At 38.5% G+C, this 26,720-nt stretch overlaps 1 protein-coding gene across 1 annotated transcript in view; it reads left to right on the top strand.

Annotated features, from left to right (window-relative positions):
* NUBPL (NUBP iron-sulfur cluster assembly factor, mitochondrial) overlaps positions 1 to 26,267 on the top strand; it is an 89,045-nt gene extending 62,778 nt beyond the window's left edge. The window contains exons 8-11 of the mRNA XM_061367608.1: positions 3,575 to 3,660; positions 8,741 to 8,861; positions 16,722 to 16,804; positions 25,344 to 26,267. Coding sequence (XP_061223592.1) covers positions 3,575 to 3,660; positions 8,741 to 8,861; positions 16,722 to 16,804; positions 25,344 to 25,406 — 353 coding nt within the window. The 3' untranslated portion in view covers positions 25,407 to 26,267. The remainder of the gene's footprint in view (positions 1 to 3,574; positions 3,661 to 8,740; positions 8,862 to 16,721; positions 16,805 to 25,343) is intronic.
* The last annotated feature ends 453 nt before the right edge of the window (positions 26,268 to 26,720 follow it).

Below are 26,720 nucleotides of genomic sequence, written 5' to 3'. Positions count from 1 at the left end.
AGTTACATCTCACTCCTCAGGTTTTGAGGTAGTATTATTTGCTAAGTTAATAAGAATCAAGGTTATAGAAGACACAGTGTAATACTTATGTTTGAGAGGGTTCTTAGTCTGTTTGGATGAGATGCATGAATCCTGGTTCTGAAGTCTGCCTTTGAAGACACTGGAGGGAAAAAAGAATATGTTAGAGCAATTCTTTTCATCTTAAGGTATACCTACTAAACTGCTGCCTATTAGACCTGCCCGTATATCGCTTGGGTGGAAATTGACTATAGTTAAGGCTTGGCGAGATTCCACCTTACGCCTCGTAACCCAGAGCATCTAATGTAAGCCTTAATGATAAAGTGAATGTAAGTGATATTTACTATTCACAGAAATTATGGGCTGTTTCAGCGCTTGTAATTTCCCAAACAGCAATCCACCAGAAGGATGAGTGCCAACGTGCTGTGTAGGCACACTTCTCTCTTACTGAGGATTAAGGGCCTGGGGTTAAAAAGGAAAGGCAAACACAGGCTGCTGTTAGTTTTGTTTCTATATATTATGCATGCTATTATATAGTTAGCACACTTTTTACTAATGCAACATGCATCAGCTTCTTTTGTCATCTAGAATACGGTGAAGTTACAGAAATAAATGGAATGAATGAATAAGTCAATATGTCAGCTAAACCTAAATGTGCTCAGCTTAGATATCTTACTATGCTTAAGGCACAAAAATCACTCTTCTGTGCACGGCTGCAGACAGAATTTGTGGTATGTTTTAATGTGCTGTGTGATGGCGTTATAGTTTCTGCAGCTTCTCTGTTCAATTTGTCAGTCTTCGTTTGCTCATTCAGACAGAGGCTTGTGTAAACATTGTGTGTATTGCTTCAAGAGGCATACCATGCACATGAATTCTATCGTATTTCATTATTTTACTGATTAAAATAACTTTTTACTCTTTGATATTCCTGTTAACCATGTAGAGCCAAGATACCAAAGAAAGTGTGGGCTGTGTTCTTTCTTGCTCATCATTTGAATCATTTGCTGAATTAAACAAATGCAAACTTATCTGGGGAGGAGAGCACCATGAAAAGTCTCATTGCCCATATTCAGCTGCTAGTGAAGGAAATAATGCTGGTAATAATTTGAATTCTTGAACTTCAGGTTGGGTTTGCTGGGCTAGCAGTTGCACCAAAGAAAAGGTACTTATTTTAATGGGCGTTGGTGTAACTCAGCACAACCTGGCTGTGAATAAATTTTGTCTGTAATCAAGCTCAGAGTGAAAGGAAAATAGGAGAGGTGCACCTATTACACCCTCAGCAGCAACTACTTGAGCATGTTGCCTTTCGTTCTGTGGAAGAAGACATGCAAGTTGTCCATGAGCATAATTTTAACTCCTGTATTTCAGAAACCAGTTTCTTGTACAGAGTGTTGATGTTTACGGCAGCCTAACCTCTTCAATATGCCATTGGGCCTTTTCAGCATTTTAGCTTTTTCCCTTTGGATTAGAATTTGTTAGTCAAAAATATTTATTGGATATGCTTCTTGTGGTTCTAGTGGGTGTTTTCATTGTTCTTTATGCCATGCCAATTACTGGATTCTTAAAAGAAATACAGACTTAAGTTTTGTTGACTGCATATTAGCTTCTGCCTCAAGATTCAGGGAACGCTGAGCCAGCATCTTCAGAGAGGAGTGTAAACTGACATGCTAACATGAGTGTATACACATAAGACACTGATTTCCAAATTTGTTTGGAAAGAAAGCAGTAATACACATTTTTCCCAAGTATTGAAAACCCTTTGTCTCACAAATACGTGGAAAACCCCAGGACTTTGACTCTCAATTGCTTATTTGTGGACTGTACTTTTAGGAAAGGGTGCATTCATTTTGTGGAATTAATCCTACATTTCAATGTTAGCTGCAAAGTGTAACCATATACATAGTGAAACAAGGAGCTAAGGTGACTTGCATGTAACTGAAAGGCTTCTGTGTTATTCTTCATGATGCTCTTGGCAAAAGCTTCACTTGGGAAAACCAGCAAATTATTTGAATGCCAGAGTTTTAGTGAACAATAGGGAAATTGCGTTTGCTTAGTACATTGCATATGCCGTTCAGTTTTTGGACTTGTGTCTAATATTATGTAAGGCAGAGATTGGCAGCTTCTCAGGATGGGGGTGCCAGATTGTATTTTTCTCTCACAAATTAGAGGTTAAGAGCGCTGGTTGAAAACATTCAAACATGCTGTCAGGCAGTGTTTGGAAATGGCTGGCTGTCAGCAGGCAGGATGCCACCAGGCAGGCAGGAGATGGCATGGGGCTGGTGTGAAGGACAGGGCTCTCTGTCCCAGCACTACCAGAGATGGGAGTGCTCTCAGCACACCAAGGCTCCCAGTGCTCCTGCCTGTGCCAGCAATGCCAGTGTTGTGTGCCTCTGGAAACCTACACACTTCTTTGCCATGTATGGTTGAGAACTGTGGGCCCAGTAAGAAACTCTGTCTCATGCATCTAAAATTGTAATTGCTGTTAGTGAGAAGTTTGCCATAGTGTGAAGTTTGCCATAAATGTCTTATGTGGCGTTGGCTTAACATGGCTCTGCAGAGATGCTCTTGTAACAGATACTTTGGAAACTGGTTGGTCACTGTGAAACCAGAGCTAATCAATTGACTAGTAAAGTCCTCCTCTACCCTGAACTCTTCTGAAACAGGGATGAGAATGAGCAGGTACTTGATGCAAATTTTGAAGAATTGAAACCCCTGAGCATATGCCAAAAGATGGTCTTTGTGATGTGGCATATTATAATGTCTGTATTGGTTTTGCAGGCTGTATTAATCAAGAAGTGACACAGGGTAACTTGGGATAGTAACCTTGAGGCTTACTTTAGATTCTAATCATTGACAAAGATTAGATTCTAGCTGTTTTATGTGCTTGGGAGTACTAATTATCAGGAAACCTGGAGCCATGTCTGAACAGCAAGCAGTACTTGTATTTTTCAAGCCTAGTGCAAGTGTGCATGAGTTCGCCTCTTACTTTGGGGTATCATTCATACAAACCCACTGGTGGTGTGTCTAGTGTAATGTTTCAAGACTGTGCCTGTCAGTAGTTGTATCAGAAAGTGTAGTAGGTTCAGAAAGCAGCAGTCTGATCACAGGCAGCTGCCTCTTGATTTTAGGACAAGGCTTATTGTTAAATCGAAAGTTTTCAAGTACAGCTATCACATGGGACAGCTACTGTGTAGATATTCCCGGAGTACCACCTCTGCAACATGTCAGCATGTGAGCTATGTCTTTCATTGTTATTTTATATTAATGGTCATAAGACAGCTAGGTCAGTTTTCTCATTTGGAAAATATAAGTGGTTTCTACATAGAAAACTTAGAATGAAAATATCTAAATTATTTCTATCCCTTCGTATTTCTCATAATTTGTTAGTGATTTTGGTCACTGCATAATAAAAAAATGTATCATCATTTTTTTCCTTAAAAAAAAAAAAAGGCATATAAATGTGTGCCTACTTGGAATTTGGTAACGTACTAATAGTAAAAATATTTAACAGTATAATTTCTAATACATAATTTAATGGTATTTCATGTTTTCCCAGGAGCTGTGATCATCTCCACTCCACAAGACGTGGCTCTATTGGATGCACGCAAAGGAGCTGAAATGTTTAGAAAAGTTCATGTGCCTGTAAGTCCCTATATTAAATATATTAGTAGATTGTATCCCCAAAATGTTAAAAAAAGGTAATAATAAAATTAATCCACATACTGCATTAGGTCAACAAGCCATTCCAAGAATCAGATTAATTTAATAAATTCTTGTTTGAAAAATAGGGATTAGAATACATGTTATATCTGTATCAGGAACTTGTTTTAACAGAAAGGAAAGAATGTCCTCAGGTCAAGGTCATAGTAGTACTCAATTTAAGTCAGTTTGTTTAATCACCTGGAATGGATCAGGCTGCTGAACAGAGTATCTTACCAAACGCTGTGTGTTTTCAAATTATACTGTCTTACTATATCCTCATTATGTGTTCTCTTCAGCACTGTATGTGTTGGAGGTTAAAATCTAAAATTTCTTGAAATGTGGAAAAAAAATCTTAGATTAGTATATTTTAGGAAAGAAATGTAAGTTTTCGGAAGATATACATATACCTAATTGTTACTTTGCCATTTGAAGGGCTCTGTGACTATCATGACAAGTAGAAATCTGTCTATATCACTTTCTTTTCATGAGCCTTATAGCTTATGCGGTAGCTTTCTTGTTTGGGAAATGCAAAATTTAAAAATATCTACAGTACTGATATGGATTAGGAGAAAATACTAAGTGGGGTGACATCTTTGACTTGGTATTTTCTATGTATGCTACAAGTTGCTAAGTAACTGTATGTTATACTCTGGAGTATGCTCATGAAGACATGCAGTTTTCATTTGAAATGTGTAGTTGATGAGAAAATACAAGCTGAAATATGCTTCAGTATCTTAAACAATAAATAAAGCCATGTAATACTTCTTTCTTACCTCTATGAAGGTTACTTCTACTCTTTATCAAGAGGAAATTTCTTCCGTAGCTAATGCTTTGTTAATTTAAAAAATGCAGCAGAAATCTTGAAGTGGCTGTTCCTGGGTTGTGGTTTTGTTTTTTTGTGGGTTTTGTTTGTTTGTTTGTTTTGTTGTTGTTGTTTTGTATTGGTTTTGGGGTTGTTTTGGTTTTTTTTTTATTTTATTTTATTTTTTCCTTTTGTTTTTTTTTCCTTTCTTAGTTTACAGAATAGCTTAACAAAAGAAGTGCATTGGTAAATTCCTTATTGTTTAACTATTCTTTAAGCATATTTGCACCAAAATGAAACTACAGTAGCACTCACCATTTGCTACTAGAAAAAAACAAATATATATAACAAAAGAAAAACATAAAGTGTTTCATTTTGATTTTATGTTTGGGTTTGCTAAAATCATGCCAAATTTTAGCATACTAACCTGAACAGAAATAAAACTGTCTTCAGGTTAGTATTTTGCTAGATTTTCCTTTTTATTTAATGAGACATCACCAAGATTTCTTTCTAAGTCTGTTTTGTTCAGTGTTCTTAGAAGGGAATGGCCTCTCTGAATATTATGCATTCTAGGATACACTTGGTTGTTATTAATGACTAACGGTGGCTAAGAAATTAAACATGATGTATGTTGATTTGCTGGAATTTTCAGATCTTTTTAAATGAAATGAAAACCATAGCGAAGTTGTTGTGACAGATGCTGAGTGCACTTCAGCCAGTCATCAGGTCTTACCTTTTCCATGATGCTGCTTCGTTTTAACCTTATATGTACATCAGTACAGATGTATCATTTACTCCAGTATAAAGCAGCTCCTGCCTACATTTCTAAGTGTCAACAAAATCTGAGGATCTAAAAGAAATTCAGTTAAGTCATTTTTGATGGACAGCTTCAAACCTGAGGTTTACATCAAAGAGGTGGAATCTGTGGGACTGTGCTAAAAGTGCATATTCTGATTATATAATTGACTGATCTTTAAAATCTTTAATCTTTAAAAAGTGCTTGCAAAGAGTCTACTTTTCAAAGAATCAGGAAGTCTCTAGGTTGCTGAGTTTTGAGTGTTTGAATATGCGTACTTATATTTAATGAACGGGAGTCTCTTCCTTGTACGTACAGGTATACATACACCATCTTCCTCTCACCCTTGAGTCTCAAATGATGTGTAGTATTATCACAGTAAAGTCATAATTGTTAACATTACTTGTCCTTTACTGCACTGAAATTAGAGTAGAATGACTGAAGGAACTAATGAAAAGCTGGCAATGAGGGTCAGTGTTAGAACCAGGACTACAATGCAAGAGTCTTATTTTCAGTCTTAGGATATAGTCATTAAAAGAGGAGTGCCATTTCTTGTGCAGTGGAGCACACCTGGTAAGGAAGGAGTTTGCAAAGTGATGCTGACTTCTGTCGAAACAAGTTTCAGGATTCTTTCCCGTTATGTGATTTTGCCCATCATTTTTATGCATCCCAGAGACTTGCTCTAGGCAGGTGACAAAAAAAGTGAATAACTTTGAGTATTTAGGAAGAAGTTTCCTACTTTCACCTACTGAAATTGAGTTCAGTTCAGTATGATTTATCTTATCAATTATATTCTGGAAAGAAAAAGATGGGGGTATAGTTAAATCTGTAACTTTTCTGGTAGTTTCCTGGAACTGGAAGGTGATGTTGTGGATTTCACAGGTTTCAAAAAACCTACTTATGTAAACTAAGCTATGTATTTCCTTCTCAGATGTACTAAAATTGGTTATTTGTCTGTGTATTTTCGGGTATTTCTGTAGCATCCTGAGTACCCAACCAAGATTATGGCTTCATACTGGGAGCGGATGTTAGAGCCAAAAGTTGCTCGTTATAAGATGAAAGGCAGGAAGACATAAATACTACTGTGCATCTTTACTTGAAGTACTAAAATATCAAGTGTCTGACTGATGATTAGATAGGAAGTTGATGTGGTACTGTAACTCTGATCACTTCAGCCCGTGTCAAGTTGGAGTCAGACCTCAGTGCCATCCGTCCTCAAGTACAGTGAATGACTTTTGTGGGTTTCTCAGGAATTGTCTCCTTGAGTAAAGACAGAGGGCATTGATTTTCTCACTGTATTTTCTGTAACTGAAAAGGTAGTCTCTTTGGATCTTGGCATGATTTGTTGTAACCAGAAGTTTAGTTGAGCATAAGAAATAGGTAAATGTTTATAAACTGTGTGTGCAGATTATTTATTATGAAAGGCTTCTTCTTCTCCTGTAGTTTCTTAATAGATGTCTCTTCACCATTTAAAATAATGATTTGACTAAATGAAATTCAGTTCCATGGATTATAACTATCCTCTACTCTGCTTCCATAGTTTAGCTCCTGTTTGGGGTGCATCTCATCATACTAGTTTTCATGTCATTACTGAGCCAAGTTTGCTGAGAGACGTACAGGGAAAGGAACTCACTATGGACTAGAATAGGATTCACACGTTCTTGTGGTATAGTTTATGTAGACATGAACAGCTGCTTTGAAGCTATTCCAGATTGGTTATTTGAGCAGGGAAATGAGAGTTATTACTGACTTTATTAGCAAGACCTATTACTTTGTCTGTAGATTTAAAAGCTCCGGAGATCCTAGTGAGATCCCTTCCGTGAATATATCTGCAGAAATGTGTGTTAAAAATACGCTTCAGCACTAAAGTTGGGTAGGGAGCTCTTTTTACCTGCCCTGCACCTTGTACCCTCGGCCATGTAGTATTTCATGTCCTTAGTTTAAGAACTGCATGAGAAAATTGCTCGTAATATCCTACTGAACAGAAATATGTTCCTCTTGCTCCTCTGGTAGTCCCAGAGAGTGGAAAATGGGAAAAGTTGTTGTATTAAATTGAAAGTAGCTAATCTTTATTGTTGTTACTGTTTCTTAAGATGTTCCTTGCTTTAAACCCTCTAAAAGTTTTACATAAGTAAAGGAAGACCTCTTACATATGCACATTATGGTGGTATACAAAAAACCACACGATCGTATTTTGATCATTTTTAGCTTGTATCTAAGGAAATTTTTATTAAGATATTAAAAATAACATACTTTTTTATTTTTGGGTTTGCTGCTAAAAGTTGCACATTCACAATTAAATAACAATATATATTGTTTGCATTGGACACTGGTATATCCTTTTAGATATGCTTTATTAGCACAGTGGATCTGTTACTCTTCTAATAAACAGGCCAGCTTGTTCAAGCACAAAACTATAATGCTCAGGGAAATTTGAAAGTTACAAAGTAAATACCAGCTTTTTGTGCTTGGAAATATATATTCATATTCTTAAAACTTGGCTATAGTGTGTTTGATATATCTAGATAACATAGATCTTCAAGTCTAATATTGTACATGGAGTTTTGTAAAGCAAGTCTTCTGTTGATTAGCAGATGGGTAGAAGCTTTTACTCTGTAGCACATGAATGCTGTTTTCATCACTTTGAGAAATTCTGGCCTGCCTCAATGAACAGTTTTGTTTACTAGGTGAATAAAATGAGATCAATGCTATCATTAGCATTATTGTACATTGTGAAAGAAGATTTTTGTGTGCATGATTTGGCAAATTTTCGTTGGACATATTTTGCAAGGATGATGTTGAACACTTGACATCAACAGAAAGGTACCTAATACATGTGTATTAGATTTTTATGCTGTGGTTTTTGCCACTTAGTTTCACATCATTATTTCTTTTGTTTGATCTTTAAAATGTGTTTCTGCTCTTCAGAACAAAAACAAATCTGGCCTTTTTGAAAACATTTCCCTACAGGATAACTTGCAAAAATATCTTAAAAGCGTGTCTAATTGTGTCATTTCTTGTAATGGTATGTTTTTGTTTTGTGTTTCCTGAAACTGCAAATTACAAAGCTATAAAATACAACTTGAAAATTCTTTCAGTATTCATAGTTCGAAAATGAAATACTGGTAGGGAGAGTTCTTGGAAAGATAGGTCTGTACAAGAGGTACTTTTTGTTAGAAATAAGTTTGTTCATCTTTGAGAGGTATAAATGTGAAAATGATAGCGCAACTGATATGCCTAAGAATATTTGATAATGATGCTAATACATCTAATTATATATATTTAGCATATATATACTAGTTATCATTTAAGTGAGTAGTTTTTGTCAGTTTGTTGCTGATAACCTCTTCTTTATTGTCAGACATGAGTAATGGAAATGCCGATGCTTGAATCCCAAGTTTGAACGTTCCTTTCCTTAACAGGTTTTAGGACTGATTCAAAATATGAGTGTTTTCCAGTGTCCCAAGTGTAAGCATGAGACGCACATTTTTGGAGCTGATGGTGTAAGAGATCTAGCAAAAACCCTTGGATTGGATATTTTAGGTAAGAATATAGAAGCTGTTTTATTTTTGGGAAAAAAAAAAAAAAAAGCTTGTGTTTATGAGGGAAGCATTAACTGAAGTATGTAACTGTGTAATCCTAGTTTGTCTGAAGTTCATTATGTTATTGATCATAGAACAATTTTTACCAATAATGAATTCTATTTGGTCTTGTAAAACAGACCTAAACTGTTAATGTCAGTTGAAGCTTTTTCATGTATTTCATTGAAATGAAATGAGTCGTTACATATTGTAGTAAACATGGTACTTTGAAACACAGCCCCTTAAAAGCAGTGGGGTTTATGCCCATATGAAGATATCTTGACTCTTGTATGGAAGCAAGCAGACCGTAAGGATTTTATTTAAGTGTTGAGATTAAAAGAATATGCTGAACTGGAAAATGTTGTTTCAAAAGAATATTTATCTTTATTGAAAACAAAAATTAGCCATGATTAAACAATCTGGCATGCCTATAAGCTTAAATACACATTGATCTTTAAAATAAACATTGCTATTTTAAAAAGGCATATTTCAACCTGTGCTGTCAGTAAAAAAATCACATAATGTAACATAGTGTAATTAAGTTGGTAAATGGGATAATTGCATGTGCTAATGATGTGTTTCCATGTATTACTATAATTATCTCAATGATTTTCCATAGCTAATTCATTAACAAGAACCAGGAAGCTCATTTAGGAAGATCAACATAGAAACATCAAGGTCTGACATAAAGTTAAGATAGCAAGGCAACACATAATTAAAGACATGCTTTTGGGCTATCTTTTAGTTTTCTGAATATATAATGAGTTGTGATCAGAGCCCAGGGGGACTTCTGCAGCCCTGGGTTATGTGGATGGATGCAAATCCTCTTCACGCCATCGAATCAAACATGCATTTAGATATACGAGCACAAATGATGTGCCATGCTATTGGTCCATAGATGGTTTTTGTTATTCCCTAAGAGGCCAGAACTGATTGTGATTGCATTTAATTAGGAGTGATGTGAGAGATTTACAGGTTTAGCAGGGGATGGATGAGATGTGTGAAGAAAAATGGGGTGAAGTTTACTTTCAGACTGCTGGTGAAAGACTGGATTAATATTAAGAATAATGCCACAAGGGTTAAATTTAGAATTATGGTACTTGATCTGATTAGTATACTACTCCTTCCAGGGATAGTACCATTATATAGTATGGTATTGTAAGAATTGCGGCGTACAGATTTTACATTATCCCAAGTGGAAGTTTTTTCTCAATGTTATATGAATTCTGCCCAAAACACTAAAGAATTTATTAACAGTATATATATAATAAAATCCTGAATTCTTGTTCTGAACATTTTCAAACACTCTTCAGTGCTAACCATGTAGTCCAAGGCATAGGAATCCAGCACATTTTACAATGTCCAGTGAAAAATGAATTGGATATAGCCCCTACCACGGGAGAGACTCTTAAGGCTATACAGCATGTGAAAACTGGCAAGGCAGCTGGGGTCGCCGGAATCCCACCTGAAATCTGCAATCATGGAGGCCAAGCACTTCATGCTAAATTTCACAAGCTAGTTGTATGCTGTTGGGAACAAGGTAAACTACCATCAGATTTTCATGATGCAATCATCATCACTCTGTATAAGAAAAAAGGTATAAAGTTAGACTGGTCAAGCTACCGACGTATAACTCTGCTCTCCATTGCTGGAAAAAATCCTTGCAAGAATACTATTGAACAGATTAGTATCTGCTATCGCAGAAGAGCTTCTACCTGAAAGCGTGGTTTCAGAGCTAATAGAAGTACCACAGACATGGTATTTGTTCTCAGACAACTGCAAGATAAGTGTAGAGAACAGAATTGACCTCACCAAAGCTTTTGACACTGTGAGCAGCAAAGGCCTGTGGCTGATCTTGGAATGATGAGGTTGTCCTGCCAGGTTCCTCAAAATGATTATTCTGTTACATGAGGATCAGCAAGGGCAAGTCAGATATGGTGATGCACTCTCTGAGCCCTTCCCAAATACCAGTGGTTTGAAACAAGGTTGTATTCTTGCACCAACCTTATTCACAGTCTTCTTCAGCATGATGCTCCAAAGGGCTATGGTAGACCTCGATGAACAAAACAGCATTTATATTTGATATCGTACTGATGGTAGCCTATTCAATCTAAGGTGACTGAAGGCTCACACTAATACCCTAAATCCCCTTGTCCATGAACTGCTTTCTGCTGATGATGCCGCCCTTGTTGCCCACACAAGCAGCTCTGCAGCGCTTAACGTCTCTCTTTGTGGAGGCGGCTGAGCTTTTTGGGCTAGAAGTCAGCTTGAAGAAGACAGTAGTTCTCTACCAGCCTGCACCACAAGAAGATTATCATCATCCCCACATTACCATTGGTGAGTCAGAGCTTAAGTCAGTTCAGCAGTTCAGCTATCTGGGAAGCATCATTTCCTCGGATGCTGTGATCGACAAAGAGATAGACAACAGAATAGCAAAGGCATATAGAGCCTTTGGAAAACTCCATAAAAGAGTCTGGTGCAATAAACACCTGAAGAAAAGTACAAAGATTAGTGTCTATAGAGCCATTGTACTGTCTACTCTTTTTTATGGGTCTGAATCATGGGTCATCTACCGTCATCACCTGCAACTCCTTGAATGCTTTCATCAGCACTGCCTCCACACGATTCTAAACATCCATTGTACTGACTGTGTCAAATGTTACTGTGCTTGAACAGGCAGGGGTCACCAGTATCGAGGCCATATCGCTGAAATCGCAGCTGTGCTGGACAGGGCACGTCTCTAGGCACTAAGGTGTGTGGTTCAGTTGATACGCTGGAGGGAAGGAATAACATCGAGAGGGACCTTGACATGCTTGTGAGGTGGGCTGATGCCAACCTCATGAAGTTTAACCATGCCAAGTGCAAGGTCCTACACCTGGGTCGGAGCAATCCCAGGCACAGCGACAGGTTGGGCAGATAAGAGATTCAGAGCAGCCCTGCGGAGAAGGACTTGGGGGTGCTGGTCAATGAGAAAATGAACATGACCCGGCTTCAGTGTGCGCTTGCAGCCCAGAAAGCCAACCGTATCCTGGGCTGCATCAAAAGGAGCATGACCAGCAGGTCGAAGCAGGTGATCCTGCCCCTTTATTCTGCTCTTGTGAGACCTCACTTAGGGTATTGTGTGCAATTCTGGTGTCCTCAACATAAAAAGGACATGGAACTGTTGGAACAAGTCCAGAGTAGGGCCACGAGGATGATCAGGGGACTGGAGCACCTCCCATATGAAGATTGGCTGAGAAAGCTGGGGCTGTTCAGCCTGGAGAAGAGAAGGCTGCGTGGAGACCTCATAGCAGCCTTCCAGTATCTGAAGGGGGTCTATAGGGATGCTGGGGAGGGACTCTTCATTAGGGACTGTAGTGACAGGACAAGGGGTAATGGGTTAAAACTTAAACAGGGGAAGTTTAGATTGGATGTAAGGAGGAAATTCTTTCCTGTTAGGGTGCTGAGGCACTGGAATAGGTTGTCCAGGGAGGTTGTGAATGCTTCATCCCTGGCAATGTTCAAGGCCAGGTTGGACGAGGCCTTGGTTGATATGGTTTAGAGCGAGGTGTCCCTGCCATGGCAGGGGGGTTGGAACTTGATGATCTTAAGGTCCTTTCCAACCCTAACTATTCTATGATTCTATGATTATATGATCACCGCCTCTCTAAGATTGTGTTTTATGGTGAACTGGCCACCAGTTGCCACAAGAGAAGTGCTCCAAAGAAAAGATATAAGGACTCCCTGAAACAGTACCTCAGCCTTGGCCAAATTGACTACTATCAGTGGCCCACCTTGGCCTCTAGTCGGGAGGCTTGGAGACACACCATACGTAACACCGTTGTGTCCTTTGAGAGCACATGCAGAATTAGTCTCGATGAGACAAGGCAATGTAGAAAGAACTGTGCCTCGCCTATACCACCCAAGGAGACCGTTTGCTGGGCTTTTTGTAACTGGATTTGCCTGTCCCGCATTGGCCGTTTTAGTCATCAGCGTGCTTGTAGTAAGCGTGGGTAAAGCCCTTTGCAAATCTTCGTTCGTGAAGTCAAGCCAGCATCATACTTAAATTATTACTTCTATATTTTTAATTTTCTAAGTTTATTTTGCTTATATTGTGCAGCACTTGTGGCTGTTCTGTTTGTTCAGCTAAGCACCTTGTCCTCTAGAGAGAATAGACAAGGTTTTTCTTTACATGGTAACATCTGACAAATTCTGCAAGCTAACAGTATGCAGGATAGAAAGGTGTTTTCCTTTTATTTGCTCAGAATTGGCTGCCTTTAATATTACTGAATACCTTCTTTGTTTTTTGTTTTGGCAGAAGGCAATTACCAGTTGCCACTGAACCTTTTTACATAGTTCATTGTTTCGTGTACTTTTGATTGTCTTGTCTTTTTATTGTTACATAAAAAAAAGTGTGCCAAAGTTTGTGAGAAAGACTTTGTGCTGCTGATTTTTTCTCTCCCTGTCTCTGAAATACCCTATTTGGCTTTCTTTTTAGTTTGGTGACAGTAGCTGTCACCATAAAGCTATACCATTAATATACATAATACTAAGATAATTTCTGTATACTTACTCCATCGTGACCTTGGCACTTCATAACATTTTAAACTGCATCTGCTAATAGAACCAGCAACAACGACTCCCAGATTTCTAATATTCTTTTAGTTTTTACTCCTTACAATGAATTCAAACTATTCTCGGCACTTACGCTTTTATTGTAGTCAGCAATAATTGTTAGTATCAGAAAAAAGTACAGTGGCAAGTTCCCATCATATTTTGTAGTGAACAGTGCAAAAACTTCTGACTTGCACTTTTGCTCATACAAGTTTTGTTATGTTCCTGTAGTGTCAGTTCTTTTTGTAATTCTCTGAGATTGTTAAGTAAGCTGATAGTGAAGAAGTGTTTTTTCATTATCAAAACATCCTTCAGGGAAGAAGTCAAAATTAGTCGCTGCATGAAATAAAATGGTAGGAACTAACTTCTGGGAGATTTACAAAGTTTCTGTTATTCTATTAAGAATATGTAAGGTTAAAAAAAGAAATAACAAACCAAACCAAAACACACAAAACTCCCCAACAATTTTTAAAGGCCTCCCCCAAATATATTTTGTAATGAATAAGTAAACAGACTTTTATGCTTTATGCCTGAAGAAGTTTATTCATGACTGAAGTAAGAAACAAATTTGAGGGAAATGGACTGTACTCATCATATTACAAGTCCAAGAGAAGTTTTTCAAAGATTCAGCTCACTAATGGAGCTACTGCTTTTGTGTTTGCTATTTGTTTGGGCTTCTGTTTGTATTGCTGCTTGCTTTTGGGGCAGGGTGGGGTGTGTGGTTTTTTTTTTTATCTCTTAAGCTGTTTCAATCTTTCTTTTTTTTTTTTTTTTAATGTTTCTTTTTTTGACCAATATGAACTTTAGTGATTTACACCGGCTTTGGTTTGGGTAAAATAAATGTTGCTAAGTGTATGATTAGACACATGTAGTTTCTGAGACCAGTCAAGTTTGAACTAAGGTAGGTTGTTCTCTCTGTGTCTAAAATGTAGCTCTATTTTCCATTAAAAGAAAAGTTGGTCTTCAGGTCATTTCATAATTACCTATGTAGCAATGAACTAAACGCGGGAATTCCAAGTTTTCTGTAGTGCTAAAAAACTATTTCAGAAAGCATGCTTCAGAGTGGAATAGGGCTGCTAATTGATTCTCCATTAGAGTGTTCCTTTCCTCTCTGACAGTTCACTGCTTGTTATAGAAACAGAATATAAAGAAGACTTCTATTGGAAAGAAGAATAAAGTGAATAGTTTTCTACCTTTTAATTAGATCCAGAGCCTAATAAGGACAATAACAAATGCTATTATTTAAAAATTAAGTATTCAAAAAAGTATTTGAACAGTGATCAGAATCTTAAAACAGCCCTGGGAAAAAAGATACAATGGAGAAGATCGGCTGAACAGTGAGATGCATGTTAAGCATTTACCTGTCATGCAAACAATTTTTTTTTATATGCAAAATAATTTATATGTCAGCCCATGCTTTTCTGTTTATTACATCAAAAAAAGCAAACTGTCTTCTCTAATAAATGACTACAAAGTATGGTACATCCTATTCAGAGAATAAAAAAAAACAGAATATGTTTGGCATTAATCGCAGGTCCTGAAGGAGCTGGTGAATGAAGTTGCTAAGCTGCTGGCCATCATATTTGAAAAATCATGGCAGTCAGGTGAAGTTCCTAACGACTGGAAAAAGGGAAATATAACCCCCATTTTCAAGAAGGGGAATATGGATGACCCGGGGAATTACAGACCAGTCAGTCTCACCTCTGTGCTTGGCAAAATCTTGGAGCAGATTCTCCTGAAAGACATGCTAAGGCACATGAAAAACAGCAAGGTGCTTGGTGACAGCCAGCATGGCTTCACTAAGGGTAAATCCTGCCTGACCAATTTGGTGGCCTTTTATGATGGGGCTACAGAACTGATGGACAGGGGTAGAGCAGTTGATGTCATCTACCTGGATTTGTGTAAAGCGTTCGACACTGTCCCACACGATATCCTTGTCTCTAAATTGGAGACACATCAATTTGATGAATGGATCACTTGGTGGATAAAGAACTGGCTGGATGGCCGCACACAAAGAGTTGCGGTCAATGGCTCAATGTCCAGCTGGAGACCAGTAACGAGTGGTGTCCCTCAGGGATCGGTGTTGAAACTGGTCTTGTTTAACATCTTCGTTGCTGACATGGACAGTGGGATTGAGTGCGCCCTCAGCAAGTTTGCCGATGACACCAAGCTGTGTGGTTCGGTCGATACGCTGGAGGGAAGGAATGCCATCCAGAGGGACCTTGACATGCTTGTGAGGTGGGCTGATGCCAACCTCATGAAGTTTAACCATGCCAAGTGCAAGGTCCTACACCTGGGTTGGAGCAATCCCAGGCACAGCTACAGGTTGGGCAGAGAAGAGATTCAGAGCAGCCCTGCGGAGAAGGACTTGGGGGTGTTGGTCGATGAGAAAATGAACATGAGCCGGCTTCAGTGTGCGCTTGCAGCCCAGAAAGCCAACCGTATCCTGGGCTGCATCAAAAGGAGCATGACCAGCAGGTCGAAGCAGGTGATCCTGCCCCTTTATTCTGCTCTCGTGAGACCTCACTTGGAGTATTGTGTGCAGTTCTGGTGTCCTCAACATAAAAAGGACATGGATCTGTTGGAACAAGTCCAGAGGAGGGCCACGAGGATGATCAGGGGACTGGAGCACCTCCCATATGAAGACAGGCTGAGAAAGTTGTGGCTGTTCAGCCTGGAGAAGAGAAGGCTGCGTGGAGACCTCATAGCAGCCTTCCAGTATCTGAAGGGGGCCTATAGGGATGCTGGGGATGGACTCTTCATTAGGGACTGTAGTGATAGGACAAGGGGTAATGGGTTAAAACTTAAACAGGGGAAGTTTAGATTGGATATAAGGAGGAAATTCTTTCCTGTTAGGGTGGTGAGGCACTGGAATAGGTTGCCCAAGGAGGTTGTGAATGCTCCATCCCTGGCGGTGTTAAAGGCCAGGTTGGACGAAGCCTTAGGTGCTATGGTTTAGAGCGAGGTGTCACTGCCATGGCAGGGGGGTTGGAACTTAATGATCTTAAGGTCCTTTCCAACCCTAACTATTCTATGATTCTATGATTGTGGATGTACAGAAATTGTGCTGCAGCCTATTTTCATTTTAAATGCTAATTTTTTGAGATTAAGTAATTCAAAGAATATACCAAACTGGAATTTGATTTCATGTTGCTTTAAGGTGTATGTTAATGAAACATTTAAGAAATATTAGTATCCACATATGTGTATCTTGGTATTTTTGATACAGGAGACATTCCACTGCATGTTAATATACGGGAGACATGTGATTCAGGACAGCCTGTGGTGATCTCGCAGCCCCAGAGTGATGCTGTAAGTTTGGTGCACTGCACTTAAAACAGCAAAAATCCCTCCTGTAAAAGTGAATTAAGTATGCTGCTTCTGATTGCTGTTTGAAAAGAAACATGTATCTGAATGTAACTTAGGGAAATAAAGTGAAAAAGGGGTAGTATCAGCAGGTAACTCAGGCCCTTCACTTTGGAATGCTGGTCATCCGTTCTGTTTCTTTGAATTTCGTTTTGTTTGATTAGTCTGAATCATTCAGAATAGTGAAGATTTGATCCAGGTTCTGGCATGCCAAGAAAAGGAAGGTCAGTGTCAAATCTCAGGAGACCTTGCAGCTAATGTAGGTCCTCTAAAACTGTCAGTTGGGCCTTTGGTAGTTGAGCCTGGAAACTGTCAAAGGGTCCTCCAAAGATATTTGGAACAAAATCTGTGTATTGTCAGAACCTGGGCTGTTTTCAGCAGGAAGTGGGGCAATTTACACTCAAGAGGAAATGGATTTTTAGGTGCATTTATCTTGGTATTTTATTGCCAAAGGAAAATACGAGTTGTCGAGGCAGTGCAAGTAAAATATGCATGCTCATAGAAAACTTCATTAACATTGGCAGAGTAAGATTTTCCTGGCTAGTATTTTCTTTGTCCTGTGCTGGAGTTTGTCTTCTGGGTTCTATAGGGCAGGGCTTTGTCTGCCCCATTGTGTTTGCACAGTACGTGGTATGATGCAGCTTCACTCTTAACTGCTGCTTAGATGTTACCATTTAAAAAAAATGCTGATAATAGATAATGGAATCAGTTATATATATAGGTAGAATATACTGTAGGTACATTTTAGTATTTATAACCTTTCTAACATCATGATTGCTAGATAAATATTGAAATATTCTTTTCCTTTCAACTGTTTGCTTCTCATTTTAAAGACTGAGAAAATTATTGTTGGTCTCTTATAACTTAAAAGAAAAAATACTTTCTTAGCACATAAGTGATGACGGGAGAGGTCATATAAGGTCAGATTCTAATTGTTAATACTTGACACATGTCACTAATACATGACACCCATTGCCATGTTTCTCAAATCAATTAAAATCCTGGCTACTCATCATGAACAATCACAATTTTTCAGGTAGACAACAATATGCTCAGAGTTGCTGAAATTATCTCTGCTCTTGTCCCTGAAATGTACAGAGGTTTTTTTTTTATAGAAAATTCTGTGCTCTTTTTTGTTGGAACACAATTACAAATCAAATACAGAATCATAGAACTGAAATAATACATAGCAGATCACACACTGGGGAATAAGGATACCGACTGACTTCTGAGAAACCCAGCATGCTGTCACACCTCTCAGCTCTGTCAAGACTAGAATAAAGGGTGTTTCTAAAATATGTTAGCTAATACTTTTTTCTGCTTATACACCTGCCATGGCGTTCAACTTGCCTTGCTGATATATAAAAGTAAACCTCTCACTCTACATTGGAATTTTAAAATATGTAAGCAAACTTGTCTAAATTCATTATTTTAAAGCTGAAATGTAGTTGGTTGCAAAAGGGAGTTTCTTTTTCACAACTGGCAAGGAAATTGTAAGCAACTAAACCTTTCCAAAAAGAAAATTACTTGTAAAATTGTGCATGTGTGACACTTAGAAAGTTCTCCTCAGGGATGCTCAGAATAAATAAGACTCATCTACTTGAGGAAAAGGCTGACTATATAGCTAAAGGTTGTGAAGCTTGATGGCTGGAATTCTCTTCTGTTGAAGCTTGAGACAGTCCACATGGAGAAATAAACATTGCTAGTAAAATGATTTTGCTCTTGGTACAACATTGTCTATATTAATGTTTCTGTCAGTTTTTTAAGTTGTGGCTTTTTCTTAACACTCTTCATTGACAAAATTGTTACATGATATAGAAATAGGATATTGCTGGAGTCACTTATTAGCCTAAATGGCAGGGACTTGACTAACAGAAAGAGAGCAAACACACTGCAGCAAGTGGGAGTGATCTAGGATCCTTTACAAGAAGCTAATAGTTTCTTCGTTTAATCAACAGTGAGGACTTACCAGACCCTTCTGGAGATAATTGAGAGTCTTGAGAGCATTATTCTCCTTCATCAAGCTGCGGAGGTGGATTAGCTGACTAGGGCTTCATTTTTTTGCTCACCCAAACATACAAGAGAATCTCTAGGAGCAAAAGCTAGTAAAGTGAAATCAGGAACACTGCGAAGATCATAGAATAGGGAAAAGAGTAGAGAAAAAGGCAGAATAGGGGAAACAAACAAGTTGCTGAAACTAGGTAGAATTCATCATGCTCAGAAGTAGGAGAATCTCTTAGGGAATCATGATAAGGAAGCAGCAGGAAAATAGATGTTTGAAAGAGGCATCATGAAACTTGTGGATAAGAGGGCTAGAAGCACAGCAAGAGATGTAGAACATGATTAATTGCAGTGGAGTCATTCTTCCACCAAATGAATTTAAATGCCCAGTGGCCTCTTCATTAATACTGGGGAAAAGGTAAGCAGAGGTTCCAAAGGACTCTTCCATTTGTGAGCATAAAACCCAGAGAACTTTGGGACAGTTGGTGGTTATCTTGTGAGGACTTGCTGCTAGAAACTTCTGATGGCACAGAAGTCCATAGTCTTGATGGCACAGTGGATTTGTTAGAAGCCTTGCTAGAACAAATAGGTTATTTGTGAGCATTCAGCACCAAACTTCCATCTCTCTCAAGATAAAGAAGCAGCTCAAGCAAGTACAAAATACTTTTGCTGTACCAGCATGTCCATTCACCTTCTAAAAGCTAGGGAATTTTGTAGGGATACACATTTCAGGTAGGAGATATGCCGGAGGCTGAGGCAAGCAGTAGATGTTGTCTGTCATCTTCTTGAATTGGGAATGGGATTTAAAAAAAATAAAATAAAAAGTTTTTGTGGAGGAGAGATGATACACCTGTGAGGTTCAGCAGGCATAATGTATCCAAGACAGCAGAGAGGTCATGAAAGAATGAAGTTTAGATTTCACCTTCTTCCCCATTATGAAAGGATAGTGAGCCCTCATGGCAGAAAGTATCAAGAGAAAGGAAACAAACCAAAACCAAATTCCATGAAATACGAAATAGTCAATTCCTTAGCGTTTTCTTGCCAAATATTGTTGTGGAAAGCATTTGGAATGTATTAAGGAAAAACATTTTGAGTTCACCCTCTTGTTCAGTAAAAATCAAGTTGGAGAAAAATTGGAGTAATGGTAGCAAATAATGTGTGCTGTTGTTTAGCTGTCATCAGTAATTCCATTTAGAGAGTGGTCTCTCCAGAGTGCGATATCTTTAACAGGAAAGTAAACCCTGAAGAAGGCTGCATGATAGATAATTTATAGTATGCTTTATCATCAAAGTTTCCTTTGAATGATAACAGTAACATTTGGTATTTGTAGGTTCAAATCCTTCATTCAGGTTGTAGATAGTACAATGCATTATCAGACCCTCATTTATGCTGCTTCTGGTGAAGAAAGTGCTGAGTGATAGGATAGTCTGTTTGAAGGATGTTACTATATTGCATTTGATTTGCACTCTTCTGTTCTCTGGGCAGGATGTATTTTTTGATGTATGTAATGGCGCCTGAATGATATAGATGTATAATGGCACCTTGGGCCTAGCAGTGTTTCCGAGCTAAGGCTCCCCTAGATGATGGCATGGCTGTTGCAATTGCTGACATACAGGATTAGTAGGAAATTTCCCATGAACACTAAGGATTGGTTTTGGTTGGTTTTTTGTTTTTTGTTTTCTTTAGGTATTAGATTCAGGAAGTATCCAGTTTACTTACTCATCTCTTCCATTTCATATTGAAATTTATAGATTGACTTTTATTGTCTTGTTAAGTCTCGTGTCTGGGCTGAGACTTCATTGAAGCTTGGCAGGAGTTGCCAATACATGCAAGGAAGAATCTTATAGAACTGCCCTGAGGAGGACAAAGTGGGAAGGACTCGGGGAGTCTTGCAGTAAACAAGAATTTTTCTAGGTGACATGAAGCTTTCATCTGAAGTGGAAGCTCACTTAAAGCTGTGTTTATCTTCATGCTTTTAGCGCCTTCTGAGTTTACCATAGAAAAATGCATTTTTCTGAGGGCAGCTGCGGTCGTGCACTGAAAGTGGGAGTTATGTCAAAGTAACAAGCAATTTCCATGGAAATTAAAGCTATTTAAAAATCTGATTGAGCTGGAAAATGACCTGTGGTTGAGCAAAGAGAGTGCTAATAAGAACAGAAGCTATCACCTATCATTATTCTCATGCAGATGGTAGTTAAGTCTAGTGTTTTTCCTTGTGATAGTTACTGTTTGATTAGTTACTTATGGTTGCTAGTTTCCTTTAGCAATGAATATAAGCCCTTAACAGCTCATTTCAGCAGACCTAAATACCTTATCCTTCTTCACAGGTATATTAACAGCCACAGCATTTGATATTCCAGATAGCTGGGACTTGCATAGATTCTCCCTTGGGCTGCTGGTCTGGATAAAGCATCTTAATAGTCTTGGAGTCTTAGTCACAAACAGAAGTCAGAAACCATGTCAGTACTGGGGTTTACACTCTGTAATGTACTTGGCTCACAACCAAGTGATGTGATCAGTATGCTTTTTCAAAGTTGCTGGTCCAAAGTTCTTTGTATGCAGTGATTTGGGTGAGGGCAAATGTGGTAACAGCTACTTGTTTTGACTTTGGTGATGGGTAAATTTTATTCTGTATTTGCATGGCCATTGCACTAGACACTGAAAGCCACTGTAGTGAGCGGTTTGCCAGCTAAGATGCACTTCAGTGAAAGGCAGACTAGCAGGTCAAGCCAAGCCAATCCATGAGAAGGCAGTCAGCTTTGGTCAGTTTGTAGTAATCTTAGCAGTGATGCATAATTGCCTCATGGGTAAGATTTTTAGGGAGAATGAAATGCCATAACTGAAAGGCTCACATATCTCTAGGATTACCATAGTGCTTAATTCAATGAGCTAATAAAAGACTTGCAGTTTAAATCTATCCCATGCCCATTATTCCAGGACAGTAATGAATGAGGATGTTCCGATTACTTAGGCTAAGTAGGACTTTTCAGTCATTTTCCTGATGAACTTTATTTTAAGTTCTTCATTTCCTACTCCGTGATCTGTGCTGTCATTAGTCACTTGGTCATCTACCATGCTCTCTCAGTCCTGGGATTTAAAGAATGCTGCGTTCTTCTGGCAGTGTTTGTACCAGTGTCTGAGAGGTGAACAGTCACTCACATGGCCATTATCCAGCTGTTTCAACTCTCTGAACATCAGCTTCCACCTCTGCCTCTGCCCTCTGCAGTGCTGCTCTCAGAAGCTATTTAGGCATCACTTGTAATGAACAAGTCTGTTTTTTGGGCATTCTGACTTCCTGTGCCCTTCTCCTTCATCCTCTTGAAGCAGGGAGAATGCTTGGCTTCCAGCTAACTGGTATGTTACAGTTAAATATAAAGTTATCTGCAAAAAACTGTTTTCAGAAAGACAATGTATAAACCATTCATTTAGATCTTCCAGACCACAAAAGGAAAAACTGATCTGTAAAGTTCACTTTTATCCTATGGCTGTGAGTGATAAGAACTCATCCTTTATTTTTTATCCAGTGGCTTTCCACCCAAAAAGAAAATAAAACCCCTTTCTATTTTAAGTTGCAACCCATCTTCTTTCGCTTAGTAATGGTAAACAGCTGACCTGAGCTGTGGTCTGTCTTCAGATGCCACATTGAAGAGATCATGAGTATGAGAAACTATTTAGTACAGTTGTATTTAGTAAAAGGTGTATTGGCAGTCACTGAGATTCCATTTAGACCTTTCATATATGTTGATTGATAGATGGGTCCTCACTCGTAGCTGAATGATTTGTTCAACTATAGGAAACTGAGGCTTGAAACAGTTGGTTTTGTTAGACAGATCACGTTCTGTAAGGACGTTTATGAGATACAGGTCTGTTCAACATATAAAGTAGTGATCTAGAAAAACAAGAAAAGGATGCTTAGCAGGTAAGATGGATTGCCACTAACAGCAGGGCTAAGTAATTCTAGCGTGCTGTCTACAAAGAGTTGTACCAGGAACCTCCTGTTCTGGAGTGAGAAATCAGCCACTTGACAAATGAGAGTCAGTGTACATTGTGCAGTCATTGCCCAGGCACTCATTAACGTTGCCTTTTTTTTGGGGAAAAAATATAGTTTATTGGGATCTTGACACAGGGTAACACACAAGCCATAAGGTTTCCCAATCAGGATGACTGGTTGCTATCTGGCTGTTTATGGAAGTCTGTGTGCAAGTGCTGTCTTTGGCTGGATTGAATGAGACTCCTTGAACTGCTGTTTAGTTCAGTTTTAGCAATACAGCTAGTTCATGGTCCTGTATGACTGCCGGAGAGTATGAATGATCCATTGCTGCTGATTAGCTTGATTTATGTGCAAAATGTCTCCTATCTTAACTGCCTACAAAACCACTCTCCTATATTAGTATTTCTGCATCTACAGGAACAATTTATACAGTGTATTTTTAATTCTTTGTACAATCTGGTCAGCTCTGGAGCAGGAACAGCCCAGCCCATTGCTAGAAGGGTCCAGATTTTCCATGCAAGTTGTTAATTGACTTATTAAAACACAAAAATTGATCTGTGCAAAGTGGGAGCTGTCTGCAGGACTCTTTAAGATAGTCTAAAATTCCCAGCTGGAGCACTCCTACACCAATTAGTCAAATACTTAACTGCATAGGCAGCTTGTCTTCAGTCAATCACCTTATTTCACATTGGTCCGTTATCTCATCTAGGCAGGTGGCTAGCTGGGGAGTAGCTAGATCACCCAGGGAATTAATAGCTAAGCGTGGTGGGTGCTGCACACAGGCACAGCTGTGCTGTCCAACTGCACTGCAGTTATACCCATAGGAGTAGTTTGAATTTCATGCTTGTGATTTAAGTTCTATAGCTCTTGCCACAAAGTCTCACATATGAGAGAAAACAATCCTAGCTTGGAATCTGCATGCCTTACTAACTCAGAAAATTACTTGACTTCATTTTTAAGGTGATGTAAGCGCTGAGACTGTGAGGCACTGAGGCTGGGGGTGCCAGAAAAGAAAACCTTACAAGCCAGGAGTAGACCTTAGAAGAGAAGGAGGCATGTTATAGGGTGCCTGGCCCTGCAAAAGGCTGCCATCTGCTTCAGTGCAGTGGCAGTTGGTGCCAGTGGTCCAAGTGAGAGAGAGACCTTCTCTTCCTGCCCCTCAAGCTCTGGTCTTGGGCATTTGTCAGACTGCTTGCTGTTTAAAGGCTCATCAAGGATACAAGTTCCAACTCTAGGTCAGCGCCATCTAAGATTGCCGCAGGGGACGGGACAGATCAGCGTGGGAGGGAATATTCTGGTGATTTCTTCTAATAAAATGGAAAGTTGTCCATGTGGGCTCCATATGCAGAGTTACTTGGTAAGATGAAGTAGCTTGGTTACAGTTCAACATAGTAGAAGCAAGCTGAGTAATGGGGGAGTTTTCTCTTGTACTAGACAAGCATGGAATGTGATGCACCAGCTGGAAATCGAAACATGACAAGTTCAAATTTAGATAAGGTGTACATTTTTAACAATGGAAGTAATCAACCTTGGAAGAAATGTACAAAATAGGTATGTATGCACACACACAAATATGAAAGAAGACAGTATTTTAGTTGAAAATCTGTGCATCAAGATTGGAGACCTTTCTAAAAAGCATGTTCCATTTTGACTACAAGTTGTTAAGCTTGGTACAGGATTTTTCCCCTTTTATGGTTTGTTTTGTGTTGAACTTTAGGCAGTGTTTTTATACATGTCTCTTGACATTAAAATTGTGAATGCTTGTTGTTAGACTGAACACGGTCCTATCTGTGTCATGTTTTTAGAGATGTTAAAAGAAGTATGTGTATTAGGGTTGCCCCTGACAGTCTTGCAGCTATGTGCTTTTCTGCCCTCCAGATGTTACAGATGGGTGTGAAAGGCAGGATTTGCTATACTGTTGAGGAATTAGTTCTTTCCAGTAACCACTTCAGTCTTTTGGAAAGATGTCTTTTTTTCAAAGTAACTTTTAATGTCTGTATAGGAAATGATGTACTGTGGTCTAGTCTGTAATAAGTTAATTGCATCTCTTTTGAAAACAAAATCATTGTTTTCTCTCATTTTCTATCTCAGTTCTGTGCACAAGTGCATCTCAGTCTTCAGGATGAGGGAAGTTTATAATTAATAGTACCTATGGGAGTAAAGAGTCTCCTTCCTTCTCAACGCTTCCCCTCCAGAAGGCTACTGATTCTGCTTGCTGTTTCAGACAGATTGTTCAGTCAAGTTCTGTTCTCAGAGTAATACCAAAGTTAAGTTTTACAACCCCCTGCCAGTGTTTTAAATAATGCTTGTACTTCTTTTATGTATTAATGCATCGTTTTTCCTGAACACAAAATGGGCTAAATTGAACCCATTTATTGTAACATTTTTGTTGTTTCTTTGAAAGTGTGTAAAAGAACAGATATCTAACGGGATGTAAAATACTCCTTTTTATAGAAAATGAAAGGTGCTAAACATATGTTTCTGTTTTTACAGGCTAAAGCCTATCTAAAGATAGCTATGGAAATAGTAAGACGACTACCAGTACCTCCTGCTTGAAGTGTTTATCACTGAAACTTAGCAAAAAAGCAAAACTTTTGGTGTGACCAGTCTAGAAGAGTCCTGCTACCTAATAATGTGGATGCCATATTTTAGTTCTAAGAACTTTTTTGGGAATTAATTTACCAGAGGTTAAGTTACTGTTGTGGTATTTACTGTTTTTCAAATCATTGTTTGGGCATGTCCAAAAGGATTAAAATATGCAAAAGATGATAGACAGTATTCAACTGCTGGATTGTAACATCATCAAGCAAGACGGGATGGAGTACATTTTTCACATGTGTCCTGTTTTAAAGTCAAGAATGAAAAACAGCTACTCCAGCCAAGCAGAATGATGAGAGGAATGCCAAGACATAATTCCTGCTTAAAAAATGGCATTTGCAATACTTCAATTTTTGTCAAGTTGGGTTCAGCTTTTTACTGGGTTAACTACCAAGGTGCCCTTAAGCTCTGCAAAATTTGAAGAAGCAAATAGTTACGTAACTGCAATACTTCTGTGTGTTCATCTTTGAAGAGAATTAAAAAAAATCCATGTATACTCTGAAGAGGTCTTGTTGTGGATCTTGAGCAGATTCATCCGTTAGCGGATAATGTTCGATCATGAGGCAATTCAAGTTTAGTGGAGAACGGATTACATGACCCTGAGGCTTATTTCTTGGCTGCTTTGCATTATAATGGACCCAGCCAGAAGACTGGTAACCAAGGTCTTCACTGAAAGCCGTGTGTTGTGCCTGAGCTCAGTTTGCTAGGGGATGCAAATGATCACGATAAATTAAATTTATGATTGCATATTCCTGTCATAGTGCAGCAACTTGGAATTTGAATATAAAGATATTTTTGAAGAAAAATGTGGTCTTCAAACTGCATGGCCTCCTGGTTTGGTGTTTTTTTTTTCATTGCCTGATATTTCTTCAATCTTTATTTTTGTGTTAGTGTGTGGAAGTGGAAGAACATGCCTTCAGGGAATGAGTTTCCATTTACAGTTAAATGTTTGAGTTGACATTTAGACTTTTTGATTTACATAATCAAGTATGGGTGTCTTAAGCACACAGCTTAACCGTACCACACTGGGAATTTAACTGTACTAGGGAGTTCTGCTGTTGACCACTGTGGGGTCAAGATTTTCCCTGTAGTACAATTATTTGTTCATCATTTTGGATGTAGTTGCTTTTTCTTATTGAAGCGATACAACATAAAAAGGTAGTATACCTTTATGTTACAAATATTTAAGTAATATTTACCCAAAATTTACATGGGAAAGATGGACATAAATTATGGATTGAATTTCAAGCTTAGGTGATTTTGTAAACATGT

Source organism: Neopsephotus bourkii, unplaced genomic scaffold (assembly GCF_033783945.1).
Source record: "Neopsephotus bourkii isolate Nb327-2 ecotype Australia unplaced genomic scaffold, CSIRO-AGI_Nbou_v1 NB_1388, whole genome shotgun sequence".
Taxonomy (NCBI): Eukaryota; Metazoa; Chordata; class Aves; order Psittaciformes; family Psittacidae; genus Neopsephotus; species Neopsephotus bourkii.
Note: the sequence above shows the minus strand (reverse complement) of the source record. Positions and strands in the feature narration are given on the sequence as shown.